At 37.9% G+C, this 26,110-nt stretch overlaps 4 protein-coding genes and 1 pseudogene across 10 annotated transcripts; 1 reads left to right on the top strand and 4 right to left on the bottom strand.

The window, feature by feature from the left end:
• Positions 1-3,952: 3,952 nt before the first annotated feature.
• Positions 3,953-4,765, bottom strand: LOC110415661 (arabinogalactan protein 41-like). The gene is made up of 2 exons (XM_021427359.2): positions 4,406-4,765; positions 3,953-4,309 (listed from the first exon to the last, which is right to left on the bottom strand). The coding sequence occupies exons 1-2, from the start codon at positions 4,524-4,526 to the stop codon at positions 4,212-4,214; spliced, it is 219 nt and encodes a 72-aa protein (XP_021283034.1). The 5' UTR covers positions 4,527-4,765; the 3' UTR covers positions 3,953-4,211.
• A 2,974-nt stretch (positions 4,766-7,739) lies between these two features.
• Positions 7,740-9,125, bottom strand: LOC110421581 (uncharacterized). 4 transcript variants are annotated; one of them, XM_021435194.1, is made up of 3 exons: positions 8,767-9,125; positions 8,569-8,690; positions 7,740-8,490 (listed from the first exon to the last, which is right to left on the bottom strand). In XM_021435194.1, the coding sequence occupies exon 3, from the start codon at positions 8,233-8,235 to the stop codon at positions 7,966-7,968; it is 270 nt and encodes an 89-aa protein (XP_021290869.1). In that variant the 5' UTR covers positions 8,236-8,490; positions 8,569-8,690; positions 8,767-9,125; the 3' UTR covers positions 7,740-7,965. The 4 variants fall into 4 exon arrangements, with proteins under 4 accessions (XP_021290869.1, XP_021290877.1, XP_021290885.1 ...); XM_021435202.1 differs by having other exon boundaries at positions 7,740-8,482; XM_021435210.1 differs by having other exon boundaries at positions 7,740-8,432.
• Positions 9,126-9,295: 170 nt separating this feature from the next.
• LOC110420290 (CMP-sialic acid transporter 1-like) lies at positions 9,296-11,533 on the bottom strand (annotated as a pseudogene). Its single transcript, XR_016351460.1, has 6 exons — positions 11,352-11,533; positions 11,194-11,252; positions 10,946-11,081; positions 10,570-10,755; positions 10,292-10,369; positions 9,296-10,196 (listed from the first exon to the last, which is right to left on the bottom strand). The product of XR_016351460.1 is annotated as a CMP-sialic acid transporter 1-like (transcript).
• A 2,233-nt stretch (positions 11,534-13,766) lies between these two features.
• On the top strand, positions 13,767-17,120 carry LOC110428426 (uncharacterized). Its single transcript, XM_021444266.2, is given in 6 exon segments — positions 13,767-14,074; positions 14,201-14,298; positions 14,447-15,236; positions 15,239-15,525; positions 15,527-16,583; positions 16,713-17,120. Coding segments are annotated over 4 exon segments (2,160 nt in total). The 5' UTR covers positions 13,767-14,074; positions 14,201-14,298; positions 14,447-14,566; the 3' UTR covers positions 16,859-17,120.
• Positions 17,121-17,350: 230 nt separating this feature from the next.
• On the bottom strand, positions 17,351-25,241 carry SPA2 (SPA1-related 2). 3 transcript variants are annotated; one of them, XM_089785740.1, is made up of 8 exons: positions 24,896-25,241; positions 22,659-24,206; positions 21,999-22,156; positions 20,382-21,204; positions 19,331-19,477; positions 18,517-18,834; positions 18,349-18,408; positions 17,351-18,207 (listed from the first exon to the last, which is right to left on the bottom strand). In XM_089785740.1, the coding sequence occupies exons 2-8, from the start codon at positions 24,162-24,164 to the stop codon at positions 18,016-18,018; spliced, it is 3,204 nt and encodes a 1,067-aa protein (XP_089641866.1). In that variant the 5' UTR covers positions 24,165-24,206; positions 24,896-25,241; the 3' UTR covers positions 17,351-18,015. The 3 variants fall into 3 exon arrangements, with proteins under 3 accessions (XP_089641866.1, XP_089641865.1, XP_021299937.1); XM_089785739.1 differs by having other exon boundaries at positions 24,891-25,240; XM_021444262.1 differs by lacking the exon at positions 24,896-25,241 and having other exon boundaries at positions 22,659-24,212.
• Between the last annotated feature and the right edge of the window lie 869 nt (positions 25,242-26,110).

Raw genomic sequence — 26,110 nt, 5'->3', positions numbered from 1 at the left:
TTTCTCCACGGGGTACGGCTGTGATCCTCGTGGTCCCACTAATCTTTCCGATCTCATCAGCCTGATTTGGACCCTCCATTTTGGATAAGCGTGGCTCGTTTTGGGAGATCGACATAAGCATCCTGGCCCATTATTTTGTGGGCTTCTTCATTGTTCTGTGGCCCCCTAAAACGAAAATGACCCTTAAACCTTTCAACTTTTTACTACTTATTACCACAGTATTCTGCATATGCCCCATAAATTGTGCTGGTGAAAAGCATTCACAACCTCTACCAGAACTGATAAATTTTTGTAGGCATTAAGTCTGTATACATATATTGCAGCGAGGAAGCTGAGAGACTTCAATTCCATTAGAACCTGAAGAAAGTTATTTCGCAACAATAGGACCTGAAATACATTAATAGTCAAAATTAATGCTTTAGGTTCCATATGGTATTATCCCATAAGTTTAAACCATAAATTTTGACTTTTACAACACTTGGGTTTTAAGTTTTTTAAGTTTAGTTTAATTGATATTCTCATTATTTATTTTTTTCATATATTATTGAATTTTTTATAAAAATAATATCAATCAAACGGAATCTTGATAATCTAAAAGTGTTAGGAATAATCATCGATATGGGACTAGGTCTGATATTGACATCCTACACGATAAAATTGGGTACAAAGGTACAATCATTTGAAAATAAAATAAATAATAATAATAGTAATAATAATAATAAAAAGGAGTAAAGAGAGAGAGGCGAGTTTGGAGGGTGAGGTGGTGACATGAAATAGGTATGGGATATTTGCACCTTAAATTCCAATGTTTCCTTGTGCTCCTTCCCCAACCGCAACTAGGCAGTAAAGCAAAAATCCTGAGAGGCCCATATGGAAAGTGCAAGTGGGGAGAGGGAAAAAGGAAAAGCAAAATAAGGAAGGGCCATAGGCCGTATAATCCCCTACTCATGCGTTGCGTGTGGAAAAGCAGGCAGGTAGGGCCATGGGCCATGGGGGTGGCTTCTCTTTCATTTTCACCGACCGACACTACACTGATATGAGACGAAATGTACAGAGATACCCTTCCCCTAAGAAATACTACCTAGAAGCATAGGTACACACATTGACTGAGTATCCCATGACTTGGTGTTAATAGATATATTTAATAGAAAAGCCCACAACTCTGAACTCACCACCCACACACAGTTCTTGTGGGATTGGGATTGCAGTTACATGCGCCCATGCCCTGCGTCTGCCACTTGTTTGCATTTCCATTGACTATCTTTGCCATAAAATATTTATGGCTTTCTCCATTTCCAAATACCCGCACTTGAGTGTACGCACACACTCACACACACCCCCTCTCTCTTAACTCTAAAAATCTCTCTCCTCTTTTCTTCTGGGCATTATATCTTGTCATCAGATAAAATGAAGACAAAGTCACTGTTTAGATTGTTCAAATCTTGAATGTTTTTTCTTTGTCCATATCTATGCAATTTATTGATAGGCAATACTTCTAACAATTTATTGAAGTAACTAATTAGTTGTGTTTCTCTTCTGTATCGAAATTTGATGAGTTGTTAAAACAGACCAACTGTTATTGGTCTGTCACTGCCCATTTTGGGGTGCTGTTCTCTCTCTTTCTGGTTTGGTCTTCTGGACATTATAAATCAAGGCCCAGGAGTAAAGTGGTCTGTCCTTCTACTTTGAAACAGTCCTACCCTATCCATGGAGCAGAGGCCCGCGTGGCTCAACTGGACCATTGTTTTTCAGTCTGAAAGCACAGATTCTCCTCTTTCAGTCCCCTCCATTAACACTGAAATGGAGGCCTATCTTTTTAGAATTAGAACATTTTTATGGGCTTAAAATGCTCCAATGCAATCACCGACAAGATAGACAAGCTTCTCCATTTTGAGTCCAGACTAGAACCCAACATGGCAATGAATAGGGGCAAAAGCGTGGATGTTATGTTATCGAGCAAGTGTGTCTGTGATTTAGTGGAAACAGCAGGCGCGAAACTAACAAATCCACCCCCTTTTTTACTCTTTTCCTGTTCGACCAAACAGTGCTCAAGCCTTGGTTTAGGAGGGGTTTATCCTGGAATCTAAAACCCGAATACCTGAACCCAAGGAAAACCCGAAGAAAGCCATGGAGGAGGCAGGTGCTCAGCCCGTCTGCGCGCAAGAAGCTCTGGCTTTACTGAATTGCGTTACCCAGTCTCCTTTTGATCAAGAAAAATGCATCCGTCTCTTGCATTCTCTCCGACAGTGCGTCCTCAATAAGGTACTGTTACTAATTCCCAGGCTCCATTTTTACGAAAAAATTGTGAAATTCTGTTTATATTGTTATAAATTGGTAGTTTGATTAATCCATATAGGTCAATTACGTATTCTGTATTTGTATCCAAATCCCTAATGCAATACCGAAATTGCTCCAATTAAGTCATTGCTTTTTGCAATGTGGAATAGTTAAATCTAAGAATGATCTGTGCCAGTTCTAATGGTATCTATTTGAGCTCTCCGATTCAGTTAGTTCAGCATCAATTGGGTGTTTAGGCAGGATAGTTTTTGGTGTCACTAAACAAAAACAATTAGGACCTGTTGTCCCCATGAAATTATGAGCAAATGCACTCATTTTCCCCATGTTTCATGTTTATTCACCTTGGATTTATTTAAAAACATGTTTGCCAACATGCTTGTCTTTATGGATTCTGTGTGAATGTGTCTTTCTAACTTCTGCTCTCTTGCGAGCCATTCCTCTTTGCAGAAAGTAAAGAAATTTTCGCTAGATAATCAAGACCAGCAGGACACAGATTCAGTTAGCAAGAAGAATTGATGAAATCTTGTGTTGGAAGAATATATCACCAGATGGACTTACTTTTTTTGATCTTATATTGTTGGGAAACATGGTTGTTTTTTCAATCAGTTGTTGAGAAACCAGATATTCAGTCCAAAATGCTTCCATTGTGAACTGAAATTCTTACTTAATATTGAACTTGAAATGGTATCCACTTATCTGCTGTTGGCTGAGAACTTCTTTAGAAAGGTTAGGTGGTGGTGCCACTGGTGTGTGTCTTTGTGCTGTTTGATTGCTCAGGCACAAGGCCTATTTCATTTTACCAGATGCAGTTGCGATCGGGCCTGCAAAGTAAATATTTCCTAGTTTGGAGTCTAAACATCAAATAAGTCCCGTTGTTTTATGAACATATTGTTAATGGTGAGCTGGGCTGGAGTTCCCTTGGCCTGGATCATTCTACCTGATGTTAGAACCTCTTAAGATCATGAATAACAGAAGAATGGAGTCTTCTTTTGAATATGGTGCAATGCAAGGAAAATAAGTTTAGCTTGGTTATTACTGCTCTTTGGAAATTGTGTTTCTGCTGTCCATGGAGAACCATTTCTCTTGGAAGATATCTTCCTGTTTTTGTTTATATATCCTTTTTATTTCCCTGGAGTTTGGCTGCTTGGTCTGCTTGGCGGATTTAAATAGTTTGTTTGGCTAATACAGAAATTTGTATGATGTAATACTAAAAAATTCTTGGATGGTCAGGGAGCACATTCTGGAGCTGACAACTGTAGAAATTCTAGCCATGGATAGAATTGCTTTATGAGCATCTTTAGAAATCAATTGGTCCTTGTACCACACCCTGTTGGTCGAAATCTACAACTACCAAATTCTTCAAATCTTCACCCAAAATCTTCACAACTTTTCTCAGGTGTTTAATTCTGTAAGCTGCATTGCTCAGAATTCAGAAGGTGAAAAAGCATTCAGGACCTGCAATTGCTAGTAGGCTAGGGCTTCGTAGATGCCATTTGTTCTAGTGAGTAACACAATTAGGCATAGAAACCTATAAACTCAGTACGGTAGTTTTCCAGAATTACTTGAGTCAATCACATAAGATGGAGCAGGTTGCATGCTGAACAAATTAGTAGCCCAGCAAAGAGACCATGGAGGGAATGCTAGAAAATAGGGGTAGAAAAGAAGACTGAAAATCTGAATACCACCAAACATAAATATGACATTACCAACATCCACAAAAGCCCAAGTGATTAATCGAAATCTCTAATTACAAACATTTAGAACCATGGTTGCACATCATCCATCCCCCAACAAAATACCAAATGTTACAATTCCCATCTCTCTCTCCTTTTTCTCACTCTTTAGTCTTAACTTATACCCAAAAAAGAGGGAAAAAAAAAACTCAGCACCCCAACCTAGCTCCATTAGCAAGCTCAAAAGCTGAAGCAGATATCAGCAGCGTGAATGAGGTATGTCAGCACCAGCGCCACCAGCATCAACACGTATGCAATTCCTTGGTCAATCGACGTCCCTGTTCGCCCCCCCATCAAAGAGTTAAATTTTAAACAAGAATTCAAATGGCATTTGATCTCAGATCTAAAGAAAAACAAAGAGAGACAGAACTAACCATCGCTTGTGGGGGCAGGGGCGGGAGCAGAGGACTGGGCCTGAACAGCAGCAGGCAAGGCAATCATAGCAAAAACGAGAGCTACAAAAACAGCTGCAAGAGAAACCCTGGAAACTGCCATTCTTCCTTTCCGATAAAAACAGAAAATGCTCGATCTCTCTCTGCGATGCTTCTCAAATTTAGCTTTTGTTCAAAGACACTCCTGCAATGGCACAGGAGAGCCTCGCAGAGAGAGAAAGAGAGGAAAAAGAACCGCTCTTTCCTTCTTTCTTCTAAGAGGAAGGAGCAGAATACCTGGAAGCCAAGGAAACAGAGAGAGTTTCTGATGATGTGACGACGAAAAGCAACATAGGGTTGGCGATGTTTTTATATGGAGCGGTAGGGTGGGGAGAGAAAACCGGTGTGACCAGTGACCGGTTATTAAAAAAATAGGAAAGGATTTGTGGTGTGGAACCCAACCGAACCGAACCGTATTTTTCGGAGCGTTTGGACTTGGTTGGCGCTTGGCTGTTGCCTGGGGATACCGAGTCAGAGTCGCCCCCATGTGCTTCCTTCTCGCCCCCCTGCCTACCATCCTTTCCGTCCCTGATTTTTTGGCCCCTTTGGGTGACAGATCAGTCTGTGACATTAGTTGGCGCCATCTGCTTCGGTTCTGATTCGCCCATGTGTTGTTGCCCTTTTCTCCTTTTTTCTTTTCTTTTTTAAGTTTTTTTAACAATTAATTATTAATAACCCTTTTTACCATGTTTCGTGGTAATATTTATATAACTATAATGGGACTTAGGATATTGGGTATCCAAGAACTAATACAACCGGATTTGAGTATCAAATACTTTAAAATAATATCTAAAATTTATCCAAATGTAAAACGGGTAATAAAATTTTTACTTGGAACTCACTTTAAATCCAAATATAAATTATCCGAATTTTATCTTATCGGATCAAAATTTACACAAATCTTAATAAAATTGATTGATGTGACATTGAGCCCATTGCCCCCAAAAGCAACCCAATGGGCCCAAGTTTCTATGCGGGATATACCTTGTTTTCTTTTTTATAAAAGATAGGTTCACTCATAATTGAATTATTAAGAAAGAATTAGTGTGTTAAGTGAGATAAATAGGAACAAGCAATACAATTGTCATTACCTTAACTAAACTAATGGATTAAACACAAGACGCTGCTGCATGAAGTTGGCCAGGTGAATCTATTCACAGTTTTACCCCTTTTTTTCCTCGTTAATGGAAATTAATTTGCAATTTGACAAAATTTCTCTCATGGTTGCGCTTTAGAATCTGTTCTTAAAGCCAGCAAATGCCAACAAACATTCGTGTGACTAAAAAAAGAATTGTAGAAGTTCTGGCAGAACAACAACACAGCTAATGCCAACAATCATTCTCTTGTGTGAAGATTCCCTTCACCTTAATCATTACGAGCTTGAATCTTCCACATGAAAATATTAAGACAAAGATTCTTAACTACTTTTTCATTTAATAAGCAAGGAATAAAACCATCTCCTTGATCCAATTCATATAAATTATGTTATGAAAGAAAAACCAGTGCAAATGGCGAAGGGAAATGAATTGATGAATTGATTGATTGCATGCCATATATAGGTTATTTGAATGAGAATATTGTTGAAAATAAAAAAGTTAGCAGTACTAAACTTTCCCTCCTCACTCTTCAACCATGACCTATCATCTTCAGTGTTTCACCATAATCCTGATGGGTTTTGTTTATGCTGCGTGTCAAGCGATACTGAGATGGCAGTGCTAGATTTTCAATGCAGGTTATGGCTCTTGTGTTGTCTACATCAAGATTTTGAAGGGCTCTTATCCTTTTCTGTCATGGTGAACAATCCTTTCTTAACAAAGTGTCAAAGCTGATTAATTTAACACTGACATATAGGGATTTGGTGGTTTGCAGATAAAATTGCCTTGGCCGATAAGCATCCTGGGGACGCAATTGGATCAACCATTTCTAATCAAATACATAAAAAAATTGAACCATCATTACATCAAACATCACTTGTCTGTCTCAACAATTAATAAAACCCAACTGCAAGAGAAGCTGCAATACATTCATGTCAAAGGAACGGGGTCTTGACATTTCTATTTTTTGAAATGTGGATGTTTGTATTAAAGGGTAGAAAGTTACAGGAGTAAGGTCTACCCTACCCTGAAATACATCTTAAAAAAACACAAGAACAGGGCTCAGACATCCATGAGGACGCATGAAGGGGGGGGGGTGGGGTGGGTCTTGACATATTGCAGCAATGAAATCGATGGCTGCTTGATTCATTGTTTCTTTTAAATGCTGATTCAAAACTTCTTTATCCATTTGGGGAGTTGTAGTTAGCCTGAGAGGTTTCATTCACATTAATTTTTCACGACACCCAAGCACTTCGACATTGGTCAGTAAATAATTGACCAACTGCTGCTGGTTTTAAGCTATCGATATCCCAAACTAGATACTTTGATCTTATGACGGTCGCTTCAGAGCCACATGTTTTCCTGACATTGGACCCATCAAACAAGTGGGATGTCAAGAAACATGCATCATGAAGGATGAAGCTTTAACAAACGTGAAACGCATACACAGGGATTCTAAAAACGGCCCTAATGATACATCAGCGTCTAAAAAGAAAGATTTTTACACTGTTTGGACCTTGAACAATACAAAACTTTACTCATAGTACAATTGTGTAATCTACGTACAGAAAGCAGTCTCCTGTGAAAGTTATTGCAGTATCATCAACAATAAGAACTGTAAATTTCATACATTTTTCCCCATATGTAGCTAAATGTCCCTGCCGTGTATGAGAGGTCACAAGTAGCTGTCATATTTAATGGGAAACCTAACAGGCGAGAAAACTGAACGTATTACTCCATAGTCCTTTGTATCAATGATGGCTCTGTTAGACTTTCTTGTTCTTTTTCATCCTCATCTTCTAATCTCTACAAATAACAAGGCTGGAAAAATTTTGTAATGAGATCTTCGAGTTGTCAAATGCTTCAATTATGTTACACGATAAGAGTTGTCATGTGCTTGTCGTGTAAAAGCGACCCGCCATGTCTTGTTTTCATTCTTTTGCAGCAGATGTTGGTTGTCCAACTTCTTTCTTTTCTTTTCTTTTTTTCTTAATTGCGGTCGAAATAAACATGTTTAGCAGGTCATTATATTGAAACAATACGTGTAATGGATGAGGACCTGAGACAGAAATTCTGAAACTCTTGCTTGGGACGTTTGTCATGGTCCTCATGGAGCAAAGCATGCTACTGATTCTGAGGACGCTACGTATATGAGTCAAAGCCTTAGGCAATTAGTACAAAAGAAATTGAAACTATATTTCCATTACAATAAGGTGGTAATTAATGATATCGCCAAATTACATAATTAGTGAAATATAATACACTGACACCAACTATCGAAGCTACTTCAAGAGTACAGAATATTGCAAGACTTAATCAGTTAAAGCATGATGATATACAGTAGGGGAATAGAGTAGGCTGATATAATTCATACTGAAGCAAGAGCAGACGGATGCCTGAAATTAACCTCTATTCATTCTGGGAAGGCCAGAGAAAGGCTCCCATAGCAAACTTTCTCTTTTCGTTGATATCTCCAACGACGGGCAGCCCATACTCGTTAAGCAGGCAGTCCAGCTGCCACTCGGGCATGTTCTCATAGTCACTCTTCTTGTACCTTGGATAGTGAAGTGGCATCTGAAAGCAACAGCACTTATCATTCCTCTTTGCTTGGTGGCGGTTCCCATTTGTCCTTAACCCAGCCATCGCGTAAGAGGCGTTGGGGCAGCTTGTTCCGCTCATCTTCACCTTTGTACTCTTTTTTTGAAGCACATAGGAATGGTTCCGAGTTAGCCTTTTATAGGCAACCGGAGGATCAGGGTGTAGAGGGGGAGAGAACACTGGAGGGCGTACTAGAACAGGCAAGCATCAAGTGTAATTAATATCTTGATCGTGAAGTATTTGAAATTTCTGGGCCTGTCTTTACCGGGTTGTGGACACTAAAGAGTAGGAGTCACCATTCAATGCATTTACTTATAGTGAAAGCAATCTATCATGCTGCAAAATATAAATGCATACAAATTTTCATACGGATAGGATTGATTTGAGTTCTTGTTAGATTATGGACCTACGTACCACAATTTCTGTAGCTTTCCAACTCAAGCAGTAATGTTTCCTGGCTGCATATTATTCGTCAAATCTGGCTCTTCTTCACAACCACAACCCGAAGCTGAACTCATCTTGAAATCCAAATGAAGCTGACAAAACCCAAGGTTAGATTGTAGAATTGGATCATTCTGATTAGTGTCTAGCTAAAAGAAATAAAGCTCTTACCATCATTTCATATTTATCTGAGTTGCTAGGACAACAAGAGTCAACTGAACAAAGAACTTTAACCAGAGAATTGCTAGAATTGTAAGTTCTAATTATTATTCTCTAATCTACATCCCTTACAAACTCTAAGCATATATTGTCATTGTCTTTCCCTCTTATTTCTGTTACATCCAATAGGGGTTCCGGGGATACTGAGGAAGGTTTGAGAATGTTCCTGGTTTAGAATAGATCAGTGCAAAAAGGCTTGAACCTCACAGAAATTACTGGTCTTAAGAAAGAAAGAGAGTCGGAGCTTGCTGGCTCTACTGATGATTAAGACTTAAATAAGAGTTCAAATCCTGACGCATCCTTGTAGTCAAGAGATCTTTCTAATCGATGAAGTCATTTGGAAGTTAAGAGCTCTAATTATCTGTAAAAGGCCCTCCATTCAATGATCATCCCATATTAAAGGTAAATTTACATAACAAGAAAAAAAAAAGGGAAAAAGGAAAGAGTCAAAAACCTCGGCTAATTAATATGTAGGGTCTGATTCAAGGAGAATATACATACGGTGTAAGGTGAACTAATTTCTTGCCTAAATCAAAAGGAATTCAATTTGTTTTTAGTGTCATCTGAATTCTGGTCTGAAATAAACTTCCGTAGTTGAATCAGGTTTCTATAGCCAAAGAAAAAACCAACATATTGTATCTGGTAGCCAAAGCTCCATTATTTCCTTCCATCACGCTCCCATACCAAGTCTAAACAGGGAAACATTGAACGTTTATTGCATAGTTAATGAGGAAAATTAAACGCAAGAAGAATTTCACAGCCAATTTCCTGTTACTCTGAAGAAAAGTCGTAAATGGATTTGACATTCAAGAGGTATAACAGAAGCATTGCCAATCTACAGATGAATTTTTGTTCATGTATATTATCAATTAGGTGTTCTTTCCGTTCAGTAAAACTCTAGCTGGGTAGTTCGATGGTCAACGTGCTCTCTGATGTCAATTGCTTATGTTGGAGAAGTATCAGAACGTTGTACAAAGGTTCTGGTTCCAGTAATGGGCACTTTCCACATACGCTAAGAATGTTTTCAACCCAATGCTCCACACTATCTGCATATGCTAAGAATGTTTTCTGCCCAATGCTCCACACTTTCCGCATATGCTAAGAATGTTTTCTACCCAATGCTCCAGGTACTGTGATTCATCGAGTTCGATACCCGCAGCCCAACTTTCAAAAAGAATCTGCAAATACCATAAGGATGTTTTACCAACTTTGAGTAACAGCAAAGTTTCCCCCGTCTCCAAGATAAATCAGGAATCTGTTCTTCGTTCATTTTTTATCTTACTCTGGAGATGTTTTCATGATTAAAGGCATATCTATAAGCGTGTTTGGAGTGCAAAATAAATGTGTAGTGACATCATGCAGGTGATAATACCCAAGAAAAGCTGTGGTGGGCAGGATAATCAACTATACAAGTGAGAAAGAAAGGCTGGAATCTTACCTTTAGAATCATATGACTTCTAATTGCATGGAATTTTACCTGCACTGTAGGCTTGAAATTGGATAGGTATATTCACAGAACCATGGTCAGTAGCATTGCCATTGATTTTGAATAAACCTGAAACAATAATTAATGCAATATGATAAGAACAAATTAACCACGGTTGGATGCTTAAAGATAAAAAATAAGCTTGTTGCAAGAATATCACAAACAGCACCTCACAATGAGAATAGCACATTAGTGATGCATTTTCATGTGATATAAGCAACACAAGACCATGGCAACCACAAAAAAAGTCTGAAAGAGAAACACATTACCTTCACAATGTTGTCAGCATACTTCATCAGCCATGAAACCAATAAGCCAGTTGATCCAAGATTCAAAACCACCCAGCAAGTTGTAGAACTATATCATTGAGAAGGCGATGCTACCAAGGGCCAATCTCAAATCCACTCCTAAAGTCACCCAGGAAAAGCTGTGCCATAATAAAATTCACTCAAAACCTGAAAAAGAAAGACAACACCTATTAGTAACTGATATATTTACAATTTACAGGCATTCGGGTATAATGCACCATACAGTACCACAAAGATATGTAAACATCTACATGCATAAATACAATAAAAATTTCACAAAGAAAAAGTTATAATTTCATCTACCTACATGCAAACAATGCTTCATTTCCTCCTCGACTAGGCTTAAAAGAGATATCTAATGTATAATTGTATATTCTGTCAGCAATAGCCATCACTACTCCTTTTCAGCAGAAAATCGCTATAGCTACCAGCTAATGCTGATATAGAAGCAGAAAGAATCCTCACCATATATCCTTGACTCAATCTCAAGGTCAAGTCAAAGTCAAAGCAACAAAAAGTAAGAAGCAATTCGGTAATTAGAAATGGTATAGTCAGAAATTGTAGAAATAAGGAACACTTAACTACCCTGCTCTGACTGTATATCTTGCATTGGCCTATAGCTTAACTCTTTGATTTCAAATTTCCTTTTCAAAAGAAAGGATTTGTTAAAAACAAATATTGCACTGCCAGTAAAACCAGATTATAATCAGTTAATTTGACATATATAATTGCATTATAAGCACCTGAACAATATACCAGTTATAAAAATCTTCAGATTAGCCATTATCTGATGGGTGGATGTGTCCACATAGGTCAGTGTGGCAAACTGAATGTTGTCATGAATTGGATATATGAGTAAGGGACTAGGGAATAAGCACATGCTCTTCCATTCTGAATAATCATCGGGGAAGGAAAAGTCTGGCATTCTTTCACGTAGGAGTAAACTAGAAACCAATAGCTGTAGTTTTAATAAAAAGCCATAAAAGATTCAGGGCATTGCTACCATAAACAACCTAAAATGAACGCTAAAGAAACTGACTCATAAAGCTATTTCTAAATCAGGAATTGGGCACTTTTAAACAAGGTAAATTATTTATAAAACAAACATGATGAAATATCTTCAAAACTTCTGCAAGAAAGTGAACAATTGCAAAGTCACACTTATACCCTCCTTTAGTCTGAGAGAGAGAGAGAGTAGTCAGCATTCCCTATCATCAAATAGCATAAAAGATGGCTACAACCAATATTTGGCATCATTTTAAAGGGGAATTAACACATCACAAAATCAATTAAAAAAAAAAAAGCTATCACACTAATGAGGTTATAAGCTTTCAAAACTCTGGATTTAAAAAAAATCATAAAAGCACTGGAACATGTAAACCATGTAAACTAATTTTAGCAATCTTCCAAATTAAATACCATTTCCAATATACTGCTTTAAAATATATAAGATCAGAAAACCTCAGCATTGTTATAATTAAGCTTACTATAGGGAAAACAAAAATACAATATCCTATATTTGGTCAGAGTAACTATTTATTTTCTGCTTGGTGTGTGGATGGGTTCATGAACACAGGACTAGGAAGTAGGCACCTCAACTTGCAGGGAGAGCCATTATCAGTAGGGTTGGATATGGTTGTCTAGAATCTTAGCTCACATTACAGTTACAAAGACCTAAATCAACATCCTTTTTCAATTTCCTCTTCACCAGCATTGTATTTCCTAGCAGGGATACGACTCTCACCCTTCGAAATAGGATCCTATATTTCGGCGATGTGAAATTTAAACCAACACCAAACTCCAGTTGGACACAAGTTTTCTCCATAGTCCTCCTCCTATTTCGAGCTATTCCCAGTTTCCTTCACCAAATTTGACATGGGGCATTAACTTTGCTCTCTTTAAAGATAACAACAATGAATTATTGATGCAGGGTTCCTTTCACAGCTTTGATTACTCAAAAATATAAGCCACATTTTGGATGACCCAGTTCAATCAATCAACACAAGCATGTTTAAAAAGAGCAAAAAGAAAAGCGTGAAAACCGCCAATAGTATAAAGAAATGGTCTAGAATGTGAGAGGGTAATGATGACAGCTGAAAGTGAATTAACAACGCATTGGGTAACGATAATATTTGCTCTCAGATCAAGCAACCGTTTCATAGACAGATTTCCAAACAAAAAGAAGAAAAGAAATGGAAATCGAAAGAAGAAAACAAAAGAGGTGAATAGGTTCTTTTACCACAAGAGAAAAATGAGTTCTTTATAGAGTTTGGGAATCATACCTGAGAACTGGTGAAGAATGGTGCGAAGAAGCACCGCATTTTTTCTTCTTTTGGCTCTTTGTTTGCAGTCATTAGCAGTAAAGCACTTGTTGCTTTCATGGCTGCCATCAAGAAATTTCTAAACAAAGAAAGTTGTTGAAAATGATACAGGAAACGTTTTCAATGGTCACTATGACGAAATCGTGGGACGGTTGGAATCAGGGCCTTAACACGCCGCGCCCAAAGCTTAAGACGTGCCGCGCACCGCCCTTAAACCTTTGAAATTGCCACGTGGCAGGTCTTCTTCTACCACTTAAACCACCAACGAGAAAGAAAATTTGCTCATAATGAAAAAAAAAACCCAGTTATAAGAAAATACTAAACCTACATAAATAATTTGCAAATTGAGTTATTATTATACTAACTTATTTTTCCCCTCACAATCTAATTATTTTAATATAATATATATTTGGGTAAAATATGTTTAATATGTCAAAATCAGCAAAAAAATAAAACTTAATTATATTTCTCTGTCAAGTTGCCTTACTTTGAAGGTTGCATACCAAGGCTTAAACAACTCCAATTAATTGAATTGATTTATTTATTTTGAAGGTAGAACCAATCCTTAGTGAGTTGGTTGGTAGGCTTTTATGTATTTCAAAATGAAGTTGGGAAAAAGACCGCCTTCGTTGGAAATCCTTGTAAAATACGACGTCGTGTCTCGTTTCAATTTTCCGGGAAACCAAACGGGTAGACCGTTGAAAACAGCAGACAGTTTTTTTTTTTTTCTTTTTGAAAGAAAAAATGAACTTTGAAAATTTAAATAAAAAAGAAAAGGAAAAGGAAAGCATAAATGACGGAAATCGCGGGAACACGTTTATATAAAGTCTCCAAAGAAATCGGGGACGTGTTCAAAGTTTTCAGAGTAAAAAAAAAAAAAACCTTAAATCTGTTTCAGTTATTCTAAAAAAGCTTTAAGCTGACTTTGTTCTGTTCTGTTCTTCAGTTTTTGTTTTCTTTTTTATCGTTACAAAATAGTTTTGGAGGAGATTTTCGTTTCTTGCTTTGATCGTTTCCATTTTTCACCTGAAATTTTGCTTTCTAGAATTCCCCAAGAATTCAAAGGTTAGGGGACAGAAAAGAAAGGAATAGGTCTATCAGGGGTTGTCAGGTGCTCTCTCATGGCTGTTTTGATTCTTGAATTGGTCAGTTTTCCTTTTTGTCTTTTTGTTGGCACATCATTTTCAATCTTATTTTTTGGTTTTTTCTCTCTTCTTTCTTTGTTTCTGTTCTCGTCTATGTGGAATAAAGATGGAAACTTCCTTGATCAGATCAAACTTTTGGGATTCTAGCGAGTCACAAGGGAATCAGTGTGTTCTTGGCTGCTTGAATTGGATTGGCGTAGGACGGAGAGACTTATCACTGAGAGGTCTGTATCAGGATGAACATTTCTTTTCCGTTTCATATCTTTCAACCAATATATCAATATATATATATATATAGTATATATATATATATATTTGATTCAAGATCTTACAACCGTCTAACCATTTTCTTTATAAAAATGATATGTGCAGGTCTGGAGGTTTTGGGCTGTTAAGTCCGGTGTCTTGACTCCAGGATTTGACAGCACCCTCGTGATTTCTCTGGGTTATATCGATATTGCGTGTTTGAAATCTTAAAACTCCAGACCCTGAATGGAGCAATTCAGGCAGATTGGTGAGGTTTTGGGAAGTTTGAGAGCTCTCATGGTTTTACAAGATGAGGTCCAAATCAATCGACGCCAGTGCTGTTTGTTGTTTGATATCTTCTGTTTGGCTTTCAATACGATAGCCGAGGAGATCAGGCTGAACCTGAAACTAGAAGAAAAGAACACGAAATGGCATGCCCTTGACCATCCCTTGAGAGAGCTTCACAAGATCTTTAAAGAAGGAGAACTCTACGTTAAACAATGTATGGACAAGAAAGACTGGCGGGTGAAGGCAATCAACCTCCACCAGAACAAGGATTGCGTTGATAATCACATTCACAATTTGCTTTGCCACTTCCCGGTTGTCATTGAGGCCATCGAGACTGCTGGGGAGATAGCAGGGCTTGACCAGGATGAGATGCAAAGGAGGAGAGTTGCACTTGCAAGGAAGTACGACAAGGAATGGAATGACCCAAAACTCTTTCAGTTTAGATTCGGAAAGCAGTATTTGGTCCCTCGAGATATTTGTAGCCGGTTTGAGAGTGCTTGGAGAGAGGACAGGTGGAATCTTGTTGAAGCTCTCAAGGACAAGAAAAATTTGGATTCTGCAACCAAAAACGAGCAGCGGCTTGCTGGGTTGTTGATCAAGAAAATTATTGGATCAGAGGCTTATCAGGGTAACTTTTCCCGAGTTCAATTTTGTATGGAGGCGACTACCTAGTTAGGCGACGATTAGGGGCACAGTATAAGGAAATCCAATGGTTGGGAGATAGCTTTGTATTGAGACACTTCTTTGGGGAGGTTGAGCCTTCATGTTCTGAAATCTCTACCCTACTTTCACTTTCTCATCCTAATATATTGCAATACCTTTGCGGGTTTTATGATGAGGAAAAGAAAGAGGTCATGCTTGTTCTAGAGTTGATGAACAAGGATCTCAGTTGTTACATGAAGGAGAATTGTGGCTCTGAGAAGGAGAATCTTGTTCTCTTTTCCTGTTGTGGTTGATCTTATGCTTCAGATTGCAAGAGGAATGGAATATCTCCACTCACAGAAGATCCGTCACGGAGAGCTAAACCCTTCTAATATCTTTCTGAAAGCTAGGAACAACACAGAAGGTTTTTTCCATTTAAAAATCTCGGGCTATGGTTTATCTCTTGTCAAAACTCGTTCTTCTCCGAACTCATCACCAAAGCCAATTGAGCCAAACCCTTTTATTTGGTACGCTCCGGAAGTTTTGCTAGAGCAAGAACAGCCAGGCAATATTACCATTTCCAAGTACACAGAGAAAGCAGATGTCTACAGCTTTGGGATGCTTTGCTTTCAGCTCTTGACGGGGAAAGTTCCTTTCGAAGATGGACATCTCCAAGGAGAGAAGATGAGTAGAAATATTAGAGCAGGGGAGAGGCCTCTCTTTCCATACACAGCACCTAAATACCTCGTCAACTTAACCAAAAGATGCTGGCATACTGATCCAAATCAGCGTCCAAGTTTCTCATCCATTTCTAGGATCTTACGCTACATCAAGAAGTACCTTGTAATGAATCCTGACCATGATCAGCCTGAAATGCAATCCCCAGTTGCAGATTACTGTGAGATAGAGGCATGGTTCCTGAAAAAGTTCACCGCAAATGGGACTTTCAGTCCATTATCAGTAGCACAAATCCCATTTCAAATGTTTGCTTATAGGCTTGCTGAGAAAGATAAATCTATTTTGAACACCAAGGACAAGAATGGGGAGTTAGCCAGCGAAGCAGCCTCCACTTGCAGAGATGAGAACAATTCTACAGTGGAGGATCCCTTGATAGCAGCAAGTGATACAAAGTCTGTTTCTTCTGATGTAAAATCGGTTTGTTCAGATATCAAGTCAGTCTATTCAGATATCAAGTCAGTCTGCTCTGAAATCCCAGAAAGGAGATCAATCAATTTCGATACACCCCAAAAGAGATCGATTTCCACCAAGATTCCAGAGAAGAAAATGTTACTGATGAAGAAAAACACTAGCGTGAAGGCGAAAAAATTTTCAGGTCAGTTTACCTCTTGGCTCATTTGCCATATAAATTATTAACAACGTATAGAACTGCTATAAAGGCTCTTTAAATTCAGGAGTCAGGAGTAGGGATCCTAAATTAAAGCATTTATTCAATGGATTACAGGGACACTAAATGCACAATCTCCTCGACCACCAACTCTGAATCGTGGTCACAGTGTAAGGATAAACCGAGAAGGTCGCTCCCCATTAATAACGAGTTCCGTGAGCAGAGGCCGGCAAAGAGCAGCAGCAGGTCATACCTCGGATTAGCACCCATTAATCACCAGAATGAACGGCGTTGCTGCTGTTCCATAGGACATCTTGCCCAAGGTGTGAATTTTCCATGATACAGATAGTGGCTGCCTTGTGGTTTTTTTCCATCGTATTCATTGCAGTTTTGATACAGAAGGTAGGAACAGTGTAGTTGATCTTTTGCCGCACATTTCTGGTTCTTGTGTAATAGCATTCTAGCATGTAAGTTACCCCAAACTGTAGCTGTAATTTGTCATCAATATCCCACTCTCTACTTGTTCTATAAAAGTTCTTTCCTTTCTACTTTAGCTTCTGTTTTGCTGTGGTTTTTGTTTTTCTGATTACCATTTCATTTTGAGGCAATATAGTGATCTATTCTTCAAAACAGTTGGCTGATTTCTGCTAGAAACATTGCAAATCGGTCGTAAATATTCCAAGGAAAATTAGCCCATTCAGATTGTTGATCTAACTTTGAAAAAGCTGGCAACTTAAAAAGGGCAGAGTCATAGGTTTGATCTTAGAGCCAAAACTATCATATACATCAAAATTTGTAGATTTACAGAGGTAACCTTGGTTATCGTAGAATGCTTAGTTACAACCCAACAAAGAATTCCCTTAAATTTGAGTAAATTATCAATTATACCTCTAAAGCTATAATATGAACAAACAACCTGGCTAAGGCTAGTCCTCGATTGAAAAGCTTGAACGGACTGCACATTTGTTTCAAGGAGCAAAACAGAAGCAAGCCACATCCTAATCACCATAAACTCTTGCTCCAAGAACCGAGATGGAAAACCTCTTGTACAAAAGTTATCTTTTATCTCAAATTTGCTTCCCCATATTTACAATTTGATTCTCTCTATCTCAGAACCTGAAGGCGTCATGATATTCAGGAGTCTTAGGCCTGTAAGAAGTTTCACTGCAATCTAGTGCTGGCTAATCTCGATAATCTGGGACCAGAACTCCACTTTGGCTGACTTTATAGTATATTCTACGCATCAAAGCTGCATAATTAGCCACTGAGAGACTCGAGTCCTCCCACGTATGACATATTTGCCTGAACCCAAGATGACTTCACTGCTTACGAACAATAAGCCTCCAGAAGAAACCTCGGAAACTCTCAGGCTGTAAAAATGATGCCAGCAATTGATAATTCTCAGCAATTAACCTTCTCCTTAAACCATCTGCAACACTTTAATACATCCACTAGAATTTGCAGCGACAACCATGTCTGATTTCCCTCTCCAGCAGACACTTGATACAAACAGCCCGTTGTCATCATCAGTCTCTTTCCCAGAAATAGGATCAATTGACCCAAATTTATGTGAAGTGATTGGCATAGGCAGAGATCTATAGTAAGCAAAAACCTAGGACACAACATTTCAAGAAGTTAATGCGTCTGATATTGCAGCCAAAAGAAATAGATAATGCATTTGGCCACTGAGTGACTTTAGATCCCCCTTTCCCCCGCTCAAGAAAAAGGAAGAAAACCAAGCTTAAGTTAGTACCTCATTTGTTTCTGAACCACAAGCTACATAACCATCAGCAGCGGACAAACCCACAAAGTTCTGGAGAAGCAGGTGAAAAGTCAAACCAAACACAAACAATTACAAAAGTCTTGTCAGAGTTGAGATATAATAAGAACAAAAAACTATTTTCCAGAGGCAAAAGCCAACCTTCTCATTAGTATGCCCACGAAAGGTTAAGCTGCAAGCATTAAGGGACAGGCCAGCACTACTGGTTTTATTGAGGTCCCAAAGTTTTAATGTGTTGTCAGTGGAAGCAGTAACTACAGTTTCTGAGTCCAGGAATTTCACATAGCTCACAGCTTTATCGTGGCCACCAAGAACACACCATGGTGCTCTGGTATTCCGAAGATCATAACAATATGTTTTGTAATCCGCAGATCCAAATGCCAGTAAATGACTGGAGTGGGCAGAAAACTGAACGCAGCAGACATTTGCAATATTCCTGATGGTTCCTAAGCAGCTTTTCTACAGCCAGAAAGGAAGGGAAAAAGGTTACCCATAAGCTTATGCAAATTAGACTAGTTCTCTCAGACACCTTGAGTGATAAAAGATTGTCCTTATGTTTATGCTAAAACAGTTACCATTCATTTCCCAACTGTACAACATGCATAAACACACACAAGGACAGTTTCCTGTGATCTGATAGCTCCTCTCAGAGTTGAACTTTACACTGATCAAATTCTATGGCATTTGCACACAAACAATAATGATCCAGGACAATACCTTTCTATTAATTCTGTGTGTAATAGGATGAGGAAAACAAATAAGGTATATTCTTGATCAATAACATCACCGGATTGTAGACATTCTAGTACAAGCTTTTTCTTTGATAAGTGGAATATACCAGTCAACCTGTATGTTTGTTTCCTCGACCAAATTTGGTTCATTTACAGGAAAAAATTTTCATGAAGTGCCTACATCTTGAGCTATGAGATCCATAAGAGACCAAAGGAGAACATACCTCACTAATGCTCCATAGCTTCACAGAACAATCATCACTGCCACTAGCTAATTTTGTTGGATACACCTGAGAAAAGTCCACAGACCAAGCTCTCTTTTCATGCTCAATAAAATGAGAGACAGCTTGACCAGTGCTTGCATCCCATAACTGGATCCCATCCGAGCAAATAGTATCAATAAGCAATGCACGAAATTTAACATCCATAAAAAGTAATTTTAACAACATAAAGCTTATGACATATATGGAAATGACTGAGCTGTATTCAAAGTACATTAAAAAGAATTACAGGTATTCCAGGAACCAGGAGCTAGGCATTTGAATTACATTGTTCCATAACAGCACCAATAAACCATAAGCTATCACCAAAACATTATTCCAACATATAAGACTTGCAGATCAAATATGAATCCACTAGCAGAATCCAAGTATAGCATGGGCTTGAACAAAGGAACCTCCATAACCATTATAGACACAAAAGTTTTTGAACATGGTTATAGAAGGTATACCCATTCTCTGTAACACCTATGATTCAAAATTATGTCAAATGAAGCTTGAGATTTAATTATTATTAAAAAATAAATAAATAAATAAACAAGCTATTAAGCTTTTCTATAAACTACTGTAATTAGAAAGAGTATTAAGCCACTTCCTGAGCTTCTAAATCCAAAATAGAGACGCTCAAATTCTTGTTTTTGTCCAACTATATTCTATTCAGGAAGATACCAATAACCACCTATGGCTATGATCAGAATAAGAGAAAGTGACTTGTTTCAAAATTGCTAAGAAGAAACCAAAAAGGAAGATCCAAATTGCTAGAGGCTCTACCAACTATCAACCGAAAGAGATTCAATGGAACTGTCATAAGAAGGATGAAGTTTTGGGGTAAGAACAGGCAAGAGACAAGCAGCTCCTGTTGAGTTGGAATCTAGTACAAAAAGCCATGCAATTATGCCAGAGATATGACAAAGTTGCGAATGGATTCAGGTTATCAAAATTCTTAGAAAAGTGTTCCTTAAACAATAAAATCCCCCTAATTGCAAGATATACAAACCTTGACCAGACCGTCATAGTCAGTTGAAGCCAGATAGTTCTTGATGTAGTTGTTCCAGCAAACACAGCTAAGCTTTGATTTGTTTGACATCTCAATGACTGGATAATGAATATCAACAGAGTCATTAAAGAGTGCATTAAACTCAAATATCTTAATTTTCTTAGAGACCCCAGCAGCAGCAAAATAATCCTCATCACGGTCAAAACTCAAAGAACAGATTACGTTTGCAGAGTTGTTGAACTCCCCACTTCTCAGTATCCCACAGACTTCAAACTTGCTATATCGAGCATACTTGCACAAACCATCAAAGAAGGCGCCAACACTATCAGTAGGATTTGGTGTTTCTTCATTGTTTTGTGCCAAATGCCAGTTCTCACGATTTTCAAGTAAATCCTTATCTGGCCGTGTCATTGAATCAGTCTCACGAAACTGGACTCTCGATCTCATAGAGAAATAAGCAGTTTCAAGGTGATTGATATTTCTCATTAACCTCATTTCATTGGCACTGGAAAACTCGTATAAACTAGAATGCACCTCGGAAATTGGAGGTTCTTTGCCAAGGTGCCTACATTCTCTCACATTAAAGGAAGAATAAGTTAAAGGTTTTCTAGAACAGTGCCTTCTCTCAACCTCTTCAATGTCTGCTTCTAGGCATGAAATATCCTCCATTAATTTTGAGGCATGCTTCTGCTGTTGCTCTTTTAATAAACTAAGGAAATGCGATAATAGCTCTGATTCAGTATCATCTTGGATAATGGATGATGATAATTCTTCTGCAATTACTTCCTGGAATCCATTAATTACTTCGGATTGTAGGATATCCCTGATATAGATAAACAATCATAACCTTAGCAACTACATTGAATTATAAATGGACAGCAGGGTCTGAACATCTACATATCCATAAACAAAGGTAGCAAGTTTGTACTAACATAAGTGTTAATGCTCAAAACTTAGCCATCAGTTAAAAGAGCAAGGAAAGAAGAAAAGATACCTGCCAGTTAAAATTCATAAATTCATCAAAAGAAGGCAGAAAATGATTTATCATCAACATATTCTTACCTTGATGTAAAAAGGTTGACAATAAACACCAAGCTAAAATAGCGTTCAGAATCCATAACATTATCTAAAATAGGCAACTGGTAACAAAATGGAAAAAGAGCTCACCTTCAAGGAGAAAGAAATCCTACAAGTTATAAAGGTTCTAACTTCTAAATACATTTCTAGGGACTACTAGTATGTTTCCCATGCAAGTGGACCAACAATGCCCTGCACATTTCTCAAATGGGCCTTACATGGTGCATTTTAACTCCTTCAACAGTTTGATTTTTATTGTTTATTTGTTAATTTTTCATCTTTTTCCTTTCTACCAACTATAGATGGAATATGATTCTCTGATTAGTTCATAATCTGACCTACTGATGCTCCTTGCTTTATATCCCACGATATCTTATAGATATTTCATTACAAGATATAATTATCATAACCTAATCACTAATGCATTTAAAATTCTAGTCCACACAATAGCATTTGTCACTTTTTCTAATTCTCTATATCCAACAATAATTATAAGATTCTAGAACATGACATTTAGCATTGATGAACAATTTGCACTACCTGGTTGTTGGCCGTAAAGAAGGTTCTGGATGAAGTAGCCGAAGACAAAATCCAGCTTCCTTCATATTTTCAGACAGAAAAGTTGGAGGAAAAATCCTATGACGTAGATCTAACATTGCTGCAGCATGTGCTCTCTCAGATTCAAAATGACAAAGTAACTGAAAGAAACAATCAAATTGCTTCTCAGAATAAACACCATTTATTCACTCCCTTCCATGCAGACCCAAAAATACAAATATATAAGATACGATTCTTTAGAAGTAAGTGTGATTAAAATTCACATGGGAAGGCTGAACATAATATGGTTCAATGTTGCCCAAGAAGAGGGAAAAAAAAGAAAGGATTGGTTTACGTCAAGATGAGTTATTGCTGAATGTAAATCTTTCAATGAATAAGAAGAAAAAGAAGAAATTACAGCTGCTTCTCAAGCACATGAACATAGTTTAAAAACTTATTTTTAGAACTAGTTGTGCTTAAATTACAAAATGAATTGACACAGATAAGAAACATTAATCAGATGCAGATTTTTAAAACAGAAAAGAGAAACCAGTTTTACATCACATTTTAACCACCATGCATTGTAAAATAAAAATATGACACGAAAGCCATCATGAATATTTCATGCCAGAAATGCAGATTCAGCATAATTGGTTCTTGTACCTCAAAAAGCAGCACGCCCAAACTGTAAATATTTGATGAAATTGTGCAAACTCCTTCATTAAGTTCCTCTGGACTTGCATACCACTTCTCTTCCAACTGCTCATTCACAGAGATTGACTGCTGCTGAGCTGAATCAGATGCATAAGGGCTGCCAGAATTGCTAAGTTCTGTATTAAAACAATGCTCACTAAATTCATTGTGAGAAACTTGGGTATTATTTATGGTTTCAATTTTGGGTCCAGCTCTAGAATGAAAGAGAGGCCATTGTGTCGAGTTTTTGTTATCATTGAACTTCTGCTTTTTAGCACGGAGGCCAACTGAGGAAATCATCCCCTGCTCCATTCGCCTTCTCCTAATCAGAAAGTTCTCTGAGGGGGGGAAATCTTTATCCAAGACAGTATCTAGTAGTCCTTTTTGGACACCTGAACCAATATATTTAACCTGTTTAGCTTGCAACAACTTGAAGAAAGATGGGCGCAAATCATACAAGATAACTCCTTGAGACTGAGAATAATCAACCAGATCCACAATTTGTTTGAATATATACAAGCACTCTGATTTATTTGCTTTATGGCACTGTGCTTTCAGCCATTCTCTCAAGTTCATTCCATCACGATCACACTCACCAGCTCTTGGCCCCATGATCCCATAGGAAGAAGACGTCATAACAGCTTTGTTACCCAAGATCAGTGAAGTATTTGAAGCCACCACAGGGCTTCCAGCAGCCTTCAGTGGAGCAGTAGGAGCCACCATAGTTCCCCCAGTAGATTTTGTGTTATTCTGATCTCTAGGCTCAACTCTTGAGGCATCATGAGATGGACCTCTACATATAACTCCTTTCCCTTTCAATGTAGTTTTAACAAAAAATTCAGAAAATCCTGATTTTGATAGAATCTTTGTCTTAATACCTCCATGAGATAGCTGACTGCCCGAAACCTCAATATTATCACCACTCATCAATTGTTCTGTTGCTTCATTCTGCCCATCATTCAAAGGTTTCTGACCCAAAAATTCAGGAAAGGACGCATACGCTACATCCTGTGACATACTTGGCATTGCCTGACTGTTGTCCCGGTTGCCACATGAACCCCCACTCCCTGATCCACCCACCAACTGATAAAAATGCAGCCAATGGTTCTGTCTCATCTGCATTCTTTCTCTATTATTTGATGTACCAACCATGGGTAAGTTAGAACCATTGTAATTTCTCACAGTTAACTCTTCAACCATGTCATTTGCATCATCCATAGTGCGAGGGCTACTACATCCATGCTCTGATACATTTACAGGACCTATACTCCTATTTACTTTCTTACCTTCCATCATATCTCCAAGAACGTGGAACGAGCTCTCAATAGTATTAACCTCATCCGGTATCACCATTTCTCGGGACTCCAACATGTTGCAGCTGTCAGGTTTCATCAAATACTCAACCTCTTTACCCTGGAGGTGAGCCCCCTCAGCTGCATCTATTGGAGCTACTTCGTCAGATAGTCCTCCATCCATACTATAGATGCAAACTTCATTAAGTGATATGTTCTTCTTTCGCTGCATATCGAATTCCTAGTCAGAAACTATTATAACCATGTTCATAAGTGTTCTCATCAATCTAACAAATGGGAGGTCAGCACCAAGGCTCCAGCACAGAGGCTGCTTTCATGTGTATTAATTTAAAAAGAAAAAAGAATCAATTGAACACTTCATATGGTTTGAAAATGCCCAAATGGATGCAATTCCTCAATTTTCATAAAATGCAGCGTTTGACATCAGTAAGTGGGCAATTCAGAATACACATATTTAGCAATCAACTTGTCATTTCCTAAAATTGTGAACCAAAACGTCTGAGCATTGCTAAAAACACAAACAAGAGTATAATTTAATAATAAAGTTCGTGAAATTCTGAAACCTAACGGCCACAGAAACCGCTCATAACTTCCAACAAAACAAAGCTAAAGCTATCATCTCCAAACTTTTTACTAATTAAATTGTCATACCAATTTCCCAATTTCTAATAAACCTAATAACGTTTCGTTTAGTAGCAAAATGCAGAAAATGATATAACAATTTGAAAGACTTCATTATTTCCTTCTTCTCAACCAACTCCCGAAACCCTTCACTCAAAACAAATCACCGAAGGATCATTTCATCATTTCTTTTCTTCTCTCTCCTCAAACAGAAACTAAAACGAAATGCAAAAACTCCATAAAAACAAAAAAGAAAAAAGAAACATACCGCACCAATTCTTGAAACTGAAAACACAGAGAACTTCACCCGCCCAAGTGCAGAGCTCCAACTCCGTAAAGAAGAAATGGGACAGGGTATAACCGGAAATTGAAAAATAATAATCGTGAAAACCCTAGAGCCTCTGGAGACGTGAACGTGAAAAAAAGGTGGATAATATAGTACTTGCCTGACATGGAAAATGAAATATCTTCGATTGGAGAAGCAAAATTCTAAAAGTTAATTTTCCCCATTTTTTTATATAATTTTCTATGCGGAAAATAGTAATACTTGTAAATAAATAAATAATAATAATAATAATAATCTTAGATTTTTTATTTTGTTTTTGTCCGTTATTTGGTGTATCAATTCAAATGCCTTTGGGTAGTGTGTGCCAAAACAGAACAGATCTATTTTGACGCCTTGGAAATGCGGAAAAATGGCAGCCAGTAAATTTTATGGGACACTAAATTATTTTATTTATTTTTTTGGATAATAAATTGTTTTATTAATTGATATTGATAATTCTACTAGAAAGGTGCCGCGTTTCCGGGGTATTTACGGCAACGCCACTGCCATATCTCAGCGGACCGTTCCCTGTTCTTTTTTTTTCTCTCTCTCCGTTGCTGACTCAAATCGCTCCTGTCACGCTCTACTGACTCTGTTAACTTTTTAACGCTTGATATTGATGATTTAAAAGCATAGTTAAGTGGCTACCACAATCGAGGCACCTCACATTAAGACTGATTTGATCTCATCATCCCCACATACATTGATGTAAAGTTAATTAATAATATCATTACTAAGTATTATCTCTTTGTCGATAATGTTGACACGCATTACGTTTTGCACTTCCATATTTCTAAATATTTTATTGTCTTTATTCAGAAACTTAGTTTTCTTAACGGACGCGGACCTTTGGTTTCTAATCCTGTTAGCAGCTACAGGTAATAGAATACATTCTTTCTTAATAACTATCATGTGACTATGTAGTAGCAGTAGTAGTACTAGTTTCTAAAGAGGAAAAGAGAAACACGTTTGCTGCTGGGGGTGCGGCCATCGAACCAAAAGGCATCGGATGGAGAATGGACAGTCCACGCCTGTCCAACGTGGAGTGCTGCAGGGGACAAAAGAGCAGGTGAACATGGTAGCATCACGTGGCCAGACATGGGACCAGAGTTTCTATCATTCGCTCAACCTCTGGCTTCTACTTAAGCCGCGTCATACGGCCC

Source organism: Theobroma umbraticum, unplaced genomic scaffold, assembly GCF_002168275.2.
Source record: "Theobroma umbraticum cultivar Fairchild unplaced genomic scaffold, ASM216827v3 scaffold_30.0, whole genome shotgun sequence".
Taxonomy (NCBI): Eukaryota; Viridiplantae; Streptophyta; class Magnoliopsida; order Malvales; family Malvaceae; genus Theobroma; species Theobroma umbraticum.
Note: the sequence above shows the minus strand (reverse complement) of the source record. Positions and strands in the feature narration are given on the sequence as shown.

Bases quoted from the DNA above. Each gene is read 5' to 3' on its own strand.
- LOC110421581 (XM_021435194.1), bottom strand. From the start codon at position 8,235: ATGAGCGGAACAAGCTGCCCCAACGCCTCTTACGCGATGGCTGGGTTA.
- LOC110415661 (XM_021427359.2), bottom strand. From the start codon at position 4,526: ATGGCAGTTTCCAGGGTTTCTCTTGCAGCTGTTTTTGTAGCTCTCGTT. The intron at 4,310-4,405 runs GTTAGTTCTGTC...GGGGGCGAACAG, and splicing joins CCCTGCCCCCACAAGCGATG to GGACGTCGATTGACCAAGGA.
- SPA2 (XM_021444262.1), bottom strand. From the start codon at position 24,212: ATGCAGCGAAAGAAGAACATATCACTTAATGAAGTTTGCATCTATAGT. The intron at 22,157-22,658 runs GTACAAGAACCA...TGTTTCTTTCAG, and splicing joins TGGGCGTGCTGCTTTTTGAG to TTACTTTGTCATTTTGAATC. The intron at 18,835-19,330 runs GTATGTTCTCCT...TTCTGGCTGTAG, and splicing joins AGCTATGGAGCATTAGTGAG to AAAAGCTGCTTAGGAACCAT.